General features: G+C 35.4%; 4 protein-coding genes across 6 annotated transcripts in view; 3 read left to right on the top strand and 1 right to left on the bottom strand.

Moving 5' to 3' along the window:
• The first annotated feature begins 57 nt into the window (after positions 1 to 57).
• The window catches only part of nmdyn-D7 (nucleoside diphosphate kinase homolog 7), a 36,627-nt gene continuing 24,237 nt past the window's right edge, over positions 58 to 12,447 (top strand). The window contains exon 1 of one of the 2 annotated variants that reach the window (XM_088030006.1): positions 58 to 147. The gene's annotated coding sequence lies outside the window, so the exon portion shown is untranslated. Of the gene's footprint in view, positions 148 to 4,564; positions 4,642 to 12,447 lie in introns of those variants that run through there. The other variant, XM_088030015.1, reaches the window with a different exon arrangement.
• On the top strand, positions 78 to 11,993 carry LOC148181445 (methyltransferase-like protein 25B). Of its 2 annotated transcripts, none has more exons than XM_088029995.1 (5): positions 78 to 147; positions 3,582 to 3,790; positions 3,841 to 4,056; positions 4,104 to 4,641; positions 11,375 to 11,993. In XM_088029995.1, the coding sequence occupies exons 2-5, from the start codon at positions 3,584 to 3,586 to the stop codon at positions 11,737 to 11,739; spliced, it is 1,326 nt and encodes a 441-aa protein (XP_087886121.1). In that variant the 5' UTR covers positions 78 to 147; positions 3,582 to 3,583; the 3' UTR covers positions 11,740 to 11,993. The 2 variants fall into 2 exon arrangements, with proteins under 2 accessions (XP_087886121.1, XP_087886113.1); XM_088029987.1 differs by lacking the exon at positions 78 to 147 and adding an exon at positions 250 to 335.
• On the top strand, positions 246 to 3,558 carry LOC148181447 (presequence protease, mitochondrial). Its single transcript, XM_088029978.1, has 3 exons — positions 246 to 335; positions 392 to 2,734; positions 2,783 to 3,558. The coding sequence occupies exons 2-3, from the start codon at positions 396 to 398 to the stop codon at positions 3,516 to 3,518; spliced, it is 3,075 nt and encodes a 1,024-aa protein (XP_087886104.1). The 5' UTR covers positions 246 to 335; positions 392 to 395; the 3' UTR covers positions 3,519 to 3,558.
• Positions 6,753 to 11,026, bottom strand: LOC148181446 (lewis-type alpha-(1,3)-fucosyltransferase-like). Its single transcript, XM_088030027.1, has 2 exons — positions 10,936 to 11,026; positions 6,753 to 8,255 (listed from the first exon to the last, which is right to left on the bottom strand). The coding sequence occupies exon 2, from the start codon at positions 7,891 to 7,893 to the stop codon at positions 6,781 to 6,783; it is 1,113 nt and encodes a 370-aa protein (XP_087886153.1). The 5' UTR covers positions 7,894 to 8,255; positions 10,936 to 11,026; the 3' UTR covers positions 6,753 to 6,780.

Here is a 12,447-nt window from a genome sequence, read left to right as displayed (position 1 = left end):
TTAAAGTTTCTTATTAAAACTAACAATTTGTGCTGTTATTAGTGTTATTTGTGCTTTACCAACAGTTTGTGAACATTTTAAAACTCACTGTGCACTTTTGTTTGTATTGAAGAGACGCCAACTCGATTCGATTTCCACAAATTTGAGGTTAGTAACATTTTTCTAGCCCCTCTTTCGTCTAAAAACGCGTATCTTCGCTAATTGCGGCTGTGTTTTTCCCTTCCGATCTCACAAAGTTGCGCAAGATTGCTTTTGTTTTTTAAGGTTATGTCAAAAAATTAAGAGGTTATGTCTCGTGAGATGTGTTGAGTTTCCGTTGGTAATAAAACAAAAAGGTAAGTTATTCCGACTTATATCACCCGAAATCTGATTTTGTATCGATAATCTTAAGGAAAATGTGGTACAAAAACGTTGGAATCCACTTAAAATCCCTCACGACTCTGCACAAGATCGTCAGAAAAGCGTCTCAGGCGGTGTCTCGAAAAGCAGTTTCTGAGAATAACGACGTCAACGTGTTTAAAGTTGGGCACAAATTACACGGTTTTGTGGTCAAGGACGTTCAGGATGTCTCTGAATTTCGTCTGATTGCTGTTAGATTGCTTCATGAAAAAACTCAAGCTGAATATTTACATTTGTATAGAAACGACAGCAATAATGTGTTTGCTGTCCAGTTCCGGACTACACCTAAGAACAGTACAGGACTACCGCATATTTTGGAACACACCGTCTTGTGTGGGTCCCAGCTGTATCCTGTCAGAGACCCGTTTTTTAAAATGCTGAACCGCTCGTTGGCGACATTCATGAATGCTATGACAGGGTCGGACTACACTGTCTACCCTTTTAGTACTCAGAATTTGAGTGATTATCGGAACTTACAGAAGATCTATCTTGATGCCGCTTTTAGACCAAATTTGACGGAGTTGGATTTCATGCAAGAGGGTTGGAGACTGGAAAATGTGAATCCTACTGATGCTTCGACGCCGCTGATTATTAAGGGAATTGTTTATAATGAAATGAAAGGGGCTTTCTCAGAAAATGAGAGTCTGTTAGGCCAGAAATTACAGAATTTGATTCTGCCGGATCACACATATGGGGTTATTTCCGGCGGTGATCCCATGGAAATTCCTAATTTGACCTGGGAAGACTTGAAAAACTTCCATAAGGAATGTTACCACCCTAGCAACGCTAAATTTTATTCATATGGAAATTTCCCGCTGTCGCCGTCATTAGGATACATCAACCAACAATACTTGTCTCAGTATGACCATCAACCGAACAACCACACCGAGGTTCCTTCACAAGCTCGTTGGAACAACGGAAAAAAAGAACATTTGGATTGCCGCTTTGAAAACATGAGAGAACCTTTGGAAAAACAGAACACGATATCGGTTTCTCTACTTTTGTCAGACATCACCAACATTTATGACACTTTCTTGATGAGCTTCGTCACTGAATTGCTCATCAAAGGCCCCAATTCTCCCTTCTACAAGTCAATGATTGAGCCCAACTTCTCTGGAGGATTCACTCCAAGCACAGGTTTTGATACGCAACCCCGAGACAGCATTTTCACGATAGGCTTGCAAGGGTTGAAGAAGGAAGATTTTGATAAGGTCATCGGATTGTTTGATCACACGTTAGACCAAGTGGTGGCTAATGGTTTTGATGAGAAACACATTGAATCCGTGCTTCATCGATACGAAATCTTTATGAAGCACGAACATGCGAATTTTGGGCTACATCTTATTCTAGGGTTGTTACCAACGTGGAACCACAACGGGGATGTTTTAAACGCTCTACAAGTCAATAAATTGATCGAGAGGCTGCGGAAGGAAATGAAGCAGGATAGCAACTACCTTCAGAATATAGTCAAGCAGTACTTTAAAGATAACAAGCATCGGTTGGTTTTATCAATGTCGCCAGATATGGAGTTTGAGAAGAAACAGCAAGCTTTGGAGGATGAACTGATCAAGAAGAAGGTAACGGGGTTGTCTGATAGCGACAAGAAGACACTTTACCAGAAGTGTTTAGAATTGCAAAATTCGCAGAATGAGAAACAGAATTTGGACATTCTCCCCACTTTACGCATGGAGGATATAAGTACAGAAGTGGAGAAAATACCAAGAGAACGAGTCACTATTAACTCAGTTCCTGTACAGATAAACAAAGTCAATTCTAACGGAATCGTATACTTCAAAGGTCTCCTCAACACCCTTGAACTGTCTCCAGAACAACAAATGCTTCTCCCATTATTCTGTTACGTCATTAACAAATTAGGAACAGACAAATTAAATTATAGAGAATTTGACACTCAAATGAACACAAAAACGGCTGGACTGAGCATCTCCCCTTATATCGGCGAAAGTCTATTCCAGTTACATAATTATGAGCCTAGCATCCTCATTTCGAGCTTCTGTCTGGAGAAGAACGCGGAATCTATGTGGGATTTGTGGTCTCAGATCTTCAATCTTACGAAACTGAACGACGTGGAAAGATTCCAGATGTTGACCCAACTATACATGGCGAATTTGACCCATGGTCTGGCCGATATGGGACACGTTTACGCAATGAAAGCTGCTTCGGCTCTTGTTTCTGGGAGCGCTTACCAAAAAGAACTTTTGTTTGGCCTTCAACATATAGCGTACATGAAGAGGCTGGTGGGGACTTCTAACTACAAAGCAGTTCTGGATGAGATTCTCAACATCGCCAAGTTGGTTTGTAACAAAAGCAACATCAGGTTTGTTTGACTCGTGGGTTTTTCTTTGTATAACTGACGTCATTGTAGGTGTGCTTTCAACATTTCTCAAGAAAACCAAGGAAAAATTATGAAAACTTTTGCAAATTTTACTAAAGAAATTCCCGAAAACCGCAAGAATCCCTCACAAGATCGGTCGTACGTGGAAGGAAAAGTCTGGTCTTCTGTTAACGCGGTGAATTGCCAACACCACGTCCTCAACGTCCCTGTTAACTACTGCAGTAAAGCGATGATAACAACTCCTTATAATCATAAAGACTACGCAGGGCTCCGAGTGCTGGCACGCTTAGTTTCCGCCAAGTATCTCCATCCAGAGCTGAGAGAGCGACAGGGTGCCTATGGTGGAGGCGCCAGGATAACCCAAGATGGAGTCTTCGTCTTCTACAGCTACCGCGACCCTAGAAATCTACAAACGCTTGATGTTTTCGACAACACATACACGTGGCTTCAAGACAATTTAAAGAAAGTTTCATCTCAAGAGATTTTAGAATCGAAATTGGGAGTATTTCAATCCGTGGATGCACCTGTACCTCCTTCCAATAAAGGCTGTGATGAGTTTCTCCACAGGCTTACTCCGGATATTCTACAAAGACACAGAGCTGAAATAATGTCAGTGGATCAGAACGCTTTGTATGCTGTTACTGAAAAATATCTAGCAAATAACGATCCTTCTGTAAGCGGAAAAGTCGTGTTGGGACCAAAGAGTGATAAATTTGACACTAGTTCGCGATCTAGCGAGATGTGGACGGTTATGGAAAATGAATGAAATTGTATTTGGCTTGTTAAATAAATTCGTGTTTGTTTGACGTTTTGTTATTTTTCCTTCCAGGCATGGCCGTACCACCTCAGTATGGTAGTACCAGTGACTATTTAATGGATGTCCTTGGTTTTCTTAAGACTTATCAGTGGATGTACAGCGCGCCAAATACCCGCATTTTTATAGATAAAGTGCTTGATGAGTTTCCGGTTGATTGGTTAACATTTTTACGTAATCTCTCACACGAGGAACTGAATGACTTGGCATTAGGGCGTGTATCAGTAAGTCAAATAATTTGTTACAAGTTAATGTTTTAACTTGTGTATTTTAGGGTGACGCACCGGATTCTTTGAAATCGTTTTTCAAAAAAATTAACGATCTTAAATTCATGTTGTCAAAAAAAGAGTTCAATGAAGATTTCAACATTCGTAAGAATTCGGGCCTAAGTAGAAAAAAAGAACACGAAATTATATCATTGGTACCTATAATACACGATATTTGTCAGAAATCTGGCTGCGATTTTATAATTGATGTCGGTACAGGACTAGTAAGCAGACTTAACTGTTTTTATGTTTTGCTTTAAGCTTGTTCTAGGGTTATCTTCCACGTCTCTTGTACGATAAATATCGTTATCGAACTCTAGCTATAGAAGGCAACCCCGATACACTAAAACTAGCGGAATCAACCCAGAAAAAATATCCAGAATCGATGAACTCAATCAAATATTGTCAACATTTTGTCACATCAGACTCGAGACAATACATACAGGAAGCTGTAAACGGGACTTCGATGACCAGTGCTTGTATAACTGGACTTCATGCATGTGCTGATTTGAGCGTGACCGTTTTGAAATTATTCACGGAATTACACTTTTGCAAAACAATGGTGATCATGCCGTGCTGTTATCATAGATTGAAAGAGAATGATAACGGATTTGAAAATTTTCCCGCCAGTTGTTTATTCAACGATTTGATGGAAAAATGTGGGGCCCGTCAGTTTTTAAGGACTCCTTTTCTGAGATTGGCGTGTCAGGGGGTGGCTGATCGGTTTAGTTGTCTTTCCGCGGAAGAGCATGAGGAGCGGACGAATGGTTGCTTGTTTAGGGCTGTTTTGGAGGAGGTTTCTGTTTCAGGTAGGGTGCCATTAGAGTAGTGTTGGCGGAAATTAAGAACAGCTCACGTTTTAATTCTTTCTAATTTACGATTTTTTGGTGACAAAATGAACAAACCTGTTCTAAGAAAACTATGAATTATTCATTTTTCAATAATTCGCTCATTTTTTTAAGAATGTCAGAAGAAATTCGGAGAGATGGAGAAACGGTGTAATTCGGCGTTTTAGGTCGATGAAACGTGAAACTGTGCAGACTAATTTTACAAGCATTTTTTCGATGTCATTTATGGCTTTATTCTTACCTAAAAATTAGGACGTTTCCGGATTTATATTTTTGAAAAGATGCACCCGTTTTTACTCTCATCGAAATTGTTTTCATTTTCAAACAAATCTAAAGTTGAAAATGGCCGTTACGTATAAACAAAAAAATGTAAAATTGAAATTGCACATTTTTAACTAAGCGATACAACTTTGCAAAAAATGTCATTTATTTTCTTATTTCATCTTTCAAAAATTATAAAAATTCTTCTTGTCATAAAGAAATAAATCATTTAAAACGAAACTGAAATTTTAGGTAAACTGTTAATCAAGCGATATAAAATTAAAAAAATATTATTGCATTTCTTTTTTTCTTCGTTATCAAAAACGCATTTTCAATTTTAATTAATTTATCCTGCAGGTCACATCAGATCAACTTTATTGTTCTCTCCGGCGTGCGTCCGTTTGATCAATTTTATTTTAATTATGAACTTTATCTTTATTTATCAAGTCTCTGGAGGCTTTTTATAGACAATGAATCGAGGAAATTGTTGGATTTTTTGTAACGTATATCGTTTGATTAAAAGGTTAAAATCAATTCGAATAATTTATTTTGTTATAAATACGGGATATCATCTATAAAGCTCAAGCCATAACTACTTGTTTGACCTTTTAAGTTTCATATCTAAAAACAACTAAATTATCGAACATTTTAAACATACATGAAAAATATTTGAAAAAAAATCACATTTATTTACGCCCGACAGTTGTTGGCCAAATGTAATATTTATATCGGTATGCAAGTAGATATGCAATTTTACATTCAATTTATTTGTTTATAACAACATTGGTTAATAAATAATAACAACTGATTAAAAAATCTCAATAAATTACACATTTCGAATTCCCGAGCATAGGCGAACAATGGAAAGGATGTTAGTTTTTATCGAAATGCTTTATACATTCTGAAGTTTTTTCTCAAAAAAATTGTGTTTTTGCAATTTAATTTATTATTATAATTGCATAGCGTGAAACTTATACTCGACTTAATAGTAGCATAAAACATTTGTTATGATATGATAAGTAAAATGGGGTTATTAAAAGCGATAATACATGACTTATGTGAATTTGAATAAAAAATATTTTAATAAAGCTGTGAAACAGTTTACAGTGTGTTCATGGCTGGACTGTGAAAAAAGTAATAAATAAAAAAATCGGAAGTAAGACAGTAACGACCGGAGTCCAAATTATCCAAATAATAAGTTTCAGATTCGATACGTCTAAAAAACACAAAGTGTTAAATGGATAATAGAACTGACTGGCACAAAAAATTGTTTATTTCCATCACCTCCAACACCTCTGAAAGGAAATCAATGTCGCTGTTTACTTTTTCTTCCGTTACACAACTATGACAAAACTATAAATGCTTGAAATTGGCGCAAACACCTTGTCCTAGTGTTTTTACAATTACTGGGGTCACTTTTTGCAATATTTGAACAATCTGTTTAGTCATTGACGGCTTATATTTTTTGAGAGAAGAAATGGTTGTTCTTGCATTATAAAAATAGTCTGGTTAGTTCATAGTGACATCATTTATGCTTACGAGGTGTTTGTAGTCTCATTATGAGCATCATTACAAAGAATCATTATAATGACTATGTAAACAAACTTACAAAATATTGGCTAAAAGGTTGCTAATATACCTGAGCATTTTCAATCTCTTAGTAGTACGATGGGTTGAGTCAATCTATACAACAACAATCTCATGCTTGAAGTTTAAGTTTTCCTATTACGAGACGGATTCCAAGTGTATGCTAATTGTATTTATTTAAAGTGATAATAAGGTTGCTGTAATGTGTAAGAAAAACGAATACATATAACAAAAATAATAAATGTATTGAACTTAGAAAAAGCGCGTAATAAAATCTGTCGAACACTTATCGTTATTATCTCCGTTCCACCACCTGTCCAAATTCGTATAAACCGTCGATTTGGTGGGTTCGTTTAATTTTTTACACAACGTACAAATGGTTTGGTTTTTACTTTTACTAGAAATGTAGTGTTTTTTCCATTCGAAGTACTTCAAATATTCTTCAGGATGCGCATCGAGGTATTTTATGTATTCACTTAAATTTTTGACAGATTTGAAATCCATCACGTTTATTACAGAACGAGGGGGCGCAATTGTACTGTAATCAGCACCACCATACACTATAGGAACTATATTTCTTTGCAAAACATTGAATAGTTTTTCAGTAACGTAATCCTCACAGATCGAGTTTTCAAACGATAGATAAAACTTGTATTCTTTTTCTAGTTTGTCGTAACACTCATTCTCACTACTTCTCGGGCACTTAAAGTCGCCACAAGCTCCGTAAACGTCCACAGGCACGTATTTTCGAATTTCGTTGTAAAGAAGTTCACGTCCACTGTTAGTCGCACAGTTCGACACAAACCACGCGATTTTCTTCGGTTTTTTTTGAATTTCCGCAACTGTAGGAAGACTGTAATTTGTTGTTACTCTCTCAATAGAGCCGTAAGTTCGCAAAATGTCGGAGTCGAGTCTGTAAGTCATAGTCCAGTTGAAAAAATTATTGTAGTCTTTACTGAAGGCTGGCGAATGCACTGGAGATTCTTGATTAGAAAATATGTAAACTTGGTGAGGACTTCGTCTTCTGGGTTTACCGTGGGTGTTCTCTCGGTATTCGACTCCGTGGAAGATGATCGCGTCGTACTCGTCGTGTGGAAGCTCGTCTTTGTGGTACGTGGTGTAGCAGTTCTTGTAAGTACAGTTTTCGAAGATTTTTGTACCCAAGCCCAGGTTGAAGTCGAGGACTCCGAACATTGGAGTCCAGTAGAGGATCGTCTTTATGTTTTTCCCCGGTATGTCTTCCCGTATTTCCGTAACTTCGTTCAAGGTGTATTGGGATAAAAGAGTGTTTCTATATTGTGCTAGGAGAAAACACGTCGCTATCAGGACCCCCGTGGCCACGAGTAACCTTCGTGGTACACCCATGATGAACAACCGAACTGATAGCTGTGGTGGCGGCGCGCTAACTGCGAGGTACTACCACACTGGTTCGAATTGCATAATCAATGTTGATCTTTATTTTTACTACAAATATAGTCCAACGCACTCACTTTTACGTACTGTTTTAGTTCCTATGTAGTGCATGTCGAGTAATCTTCTAATTGTTGCGACTGATTGTGGTGGGTGAATTCTCGTGGAAACGGATGCTCTCCTATTTATCTATGTACCGAGTACGTATCGACATTTATTGTCACTTTCATTTTGATTCGACATTTGCTGCGAACTGCGAAGTTACATTGTTCCTTAAGAAGTGTGACGAAAGTTTTCCTCCAAAATTTTATAGTGCACTGAAAAATATACGGTTATTGAATTTCGGCGGTAATAAGTCAATTTGAGATCGTTGATCCCTAATTGAGATTTCAGCAGGATAATTTAATAGTGAATGAAAATTTACCTATTTTGTAAAGCATGCTAAATAAATGTGCTGTTTTACATGGGAAATGTTTAACTCGATAGGCAGGAAATTGGTTATAAAGTCTGCAACGAGTGCTAACTTTAATAATTGAATAAAACGTATAGATTAAATGCAATTAAACAGTGATAAAAATAACATTATATTCATAGCACAGGAAGTCGCATTATGGTTATTAAGTAACAAAAAAAATATTGATTTTAAGTTTTTTTTTCACTTTTTAGAAATTTTTCTTGATGGATGTTTAAAGAAATTAAGAAACAATGCTGACAATTGAAGACTCCTTTATTTGAACTAGAAAGCATGCAAAGTTAACAGGACAAAGAATTAAGTACACAAAAATTTCTAAAACCTTTGTTTATTGCTCTAACATTTTGGAATTTAGTACAGTTGATAAACAAGTCAAAGTAATGAAACCTCCAAGTTTTACTATTTTAGGATTAAAACTGCCAAAGCTACGGAGTTCCAGAAGGTGGTGAACATTTTTGGTGTCTTGAAAACGAAAACTTCAAAAAATTCGAAGTATCGCTCTAAAATTCTAGAATTTAGCACAGCTGATAAACAAGTCCAAAGTAGCAAATCCTGCAAATTTCACTGTTTTGGGATTAAGACTGCAAATGTTACGGAATTCAGTATAAAGTGGTAAAAGTTGTGAGCTAGTTTGCAAAATGAAAATTTCTAAAAATATTGTTTTTTGCACTAAAATGTAAATTTAACACAGTTTATGGACACAGTACTAAAACCTCAAAATTTCATTGTTTTATAATTAAAACTTCTAAAGTTGTGGAATATAATAGTAATTAGTATTGAAAATTTTGGGTTCATCTTCAAAATTAAAGTTTCTAAAAATTTTGTTTTTTGCTCGAAAATATTGAAATTTAACACAGTTCATAGATACATCGAAAGTACTAAAAACCCCCAAATTTCAATGTTTTATAATTGAAACTACCAAAGTTGTGGAATAAATAGCAATGTTGGATTTGTCTTCAAAATGAAAATTTCTAAAAAAAATTGTTTTTCTCCAAACGCCACAAAAAGTAACTACTTTTTAGTCGTTTTTAGATAGTAAAGTAGGCAATTTTGTTATAAGTAATTAAAAGCGTTCGTTGACGTGGAAACACTTTCTCTGCCTAGGCAGAAAAAGTACTTTTTGTGACAGTTACTATTTGAGACTTACACTTTGTATGGCAGTTATGGCAGTTGCACGATCTTAACTTTGAAACTCTTTGAAACCATCAATGATAACTACATGCATAGCCATCGATGTTTACAGTTTAATTTGCGTTCACTTATTGTCGGTCGTGGAACTGAATATTTTGTTTGTAGAAAAAGTAGTACATATTTGTTATTTGACCGAAAAGTGGCTTAGCTGTATCACAATTTTGCATACGCAATGTTCGATAAAAAGTGTCACTTTTCTGCCGTATAACAAAATCTACAATTTTTGTTCCAAAGTTTTAGAATTTAGTACATTTGATAGAAAAGTTCAAAGTGGCAAACTCTGCAATTTTCATTGTTTTAGGATTAAAACTGCAAATGTTACAGAATTCAGTTTAACGTGGTGAAATTTTGGGCTTGTTTGCAAAATTAAAATTTTTGTTTATTGCTCTAAAATTTGGAAATTTAACATAGTTAAAACACATGTCGAAAGTGTCAAAACTTTTTATGATTAAAACTGCCAAAGTTACGGAACTCAATAAAAAGGGAAAACATTTTTGTGAAAATTTAAAATTGCTCTAAATTTATCACAATTTATGAACCCTGTAAAAATGTCAGCCTTATCAGCTTATCACAATTAAATGCTTCTTGAAGCAACCGCCTCGCTGCCTTTAGACCGGACCTGTCTGTGACCTATAATTTTGCTTGAAAACTGTTTTACTTACTTTATGGTTGTACATATTAACAAAAATTAAAGTCGAAGGTTATTGTTATTAGGTACGATAGCGTTGCCAAATTAACATTTATAAAAAACATGTTTTTTTATTATCTATTTACATCGGAAAGAATCCATCATTTTTGAGACACGCTGTATCTCAAATATTTTTCAATTAATTGTACCACATTTTTATTAAGTGATGGCTCATTCTTTAAAAATCTGTTTAATATTATGTATAGAAATAACTCGCGTGCAACTGCAGTAAGCAGAAGCGATAATAAATGTATAAGTAGAATTTATTTTAAAATTTACGAATGCAGTTATTAATTTTAAAAACTAAACGAAATAGGGAAACTGCTATAACTGTTTTCCTTGCGTTTGCCAGTTTATTGTAACCAACTTTTATCCAACAGCAATATCAGTTGATCCATTTGAATTAAAACAGCCAATTTTCATACATTTACTTTGTTTCTTGTTTGAGTCATAGGTCGTTTCGATCAATAAAAACACTCTATAAAAACAATTAATTGTGAACGGTTTGTAAATATTTTGATAACCAAAAGTATTCCAGCGTAACGTCTATTTAAAATAACCGTCCTTGCAAGAAGTCTTACAAAAAATTTCATTACTAATTGAAATGTTACATGAGTAAGAGACAATAATATAATTAACCACTTACGTGATTGTAGCACAATGTTTATTGCAAAAACTGCACTACATTACGCATGGAAGGTCAATGTTGAATGAAAATTGAAAAGACGCGACCTAGCAGTGAGGGCGTCTACTATACGACATTTCCACATTTATAATGTTATTGTTGCAGCTTATTGTTCGTTGTAATGTAGGCACTTAATTTCTTGATGAATTAACGTGATGTGATGAGTCATCTCGAAGTTTTTCTTGCTTTAGGTGGTCAAAAGTGGTAAAGATAATTAGGCAAATTAGCCGAATGTTGCTTGATTAATCCAATTACAAGTAGCATGAATTACGCGTCTTGCTAGCGTATTAACCTTTTTAGTATTTTCTTTGATAAGGAGTGCATTTTCTCGTGACTGCTCTTGTTAATCTGCATAATCCATAATCATAATCACTCTAAATTTAAATAATTTGTATTCCAGAGAATTACCAGGTGAGGCGATTAAAAAGAAAATCCGGCAAGGTGAAGCGAGGGAGTCCCCCCGAGAAACCCTTCGAAACTTATCTAACCAACCTGAAACACACCCACTTCTTAATAGGGGGCGAAATAACTGATCATCAATTCTTGGCAAAAATGCGTGAAAAATGGACGCAACATAAAGGGAATGCTTACTTAATCGAAGTTTTAGCTGCGTTTCAAGCTGTCCTGCAGAATATATGTGAAAATGTTGTGCTTTTAGATCGAGTTATGTTTTTAAAGGAGAAGGGGATAGAATGTTTTGTTGTTAAAGTGACGGATCAGGGAATATCGCCCAGGTGTCACGCCCTAGTTGCAGTAAAGCCATAAAAGTGTCTTTATTGGATAAGAGTGGTTAGTTGTGTTTATAAAATGTTTACTTGTCGATACAGCATCTGATGTTTGACTTTGAAGATTATCACGGATTATGCAAATTGATACCTCTAATTTATTCCGGGGATTTGCATAAATTGTTGTGTAATCGGAATTTTTACACCCCAATTACACAAGGTACGCTTTTTATCCCTTAATTTTTGTAATTGATGGTTTTTAATAATAAAGAATAAATAAGTTTTTCATCCCTACTTTGTGTGAACAAATTAGAGATAAGCGGGTACGTTTTTATTTAATTTGATACTTGACACTTTTCACGGCGACGCTCACATTAAGTCTGTTTGATCTTTTCCAGAACAAACAAAATATGAACGAGAAAAGGAGTTGTAGTAATGAATACGTAAGCGTTAAAACGCAGAAATAATCAAAAAGTTGCTTTGTTATGAGGATATTTGACACAGGTTGTGATTGTGATTTTCCAGCGTATCATCATTACATGGGAGTTCAGTTTTCAAATTTTAGTGGAAGGATGGAAATAATAACTTTGATGACTTCATTGCTGCTTAAAGATGTGCAGGAAATGATCAAAAATTTATTAGATTTCTTGGGAGCTGCAGGAGGCAATATTTTGATCTGGTGCGGAAATATCAAATAACCAAAGAACTAGCAAATTGCACATTGTTTATTTAATTTTTCATTGTTAGT

Source organism: Gnatocerus cornutus, chromosome 1, assembly GCF_029298725.1.
Source record: "Gnatocerus cornutus isolate USDA-ARS CGAHR chromosome 1, icGnaCorn1.1, whole genome shotgun sequence".
NCBI lineage: Eukaryota > Metazoa > Arthropoda > Insecta > Coleoptera > Tenebrionidae > Gnatocerus > Gnatocerus cornutus.
Note: the sequence above shows the minus strand (reverse complement) of the source record. Positions and strands in the feature narration are given on the sequence as shown.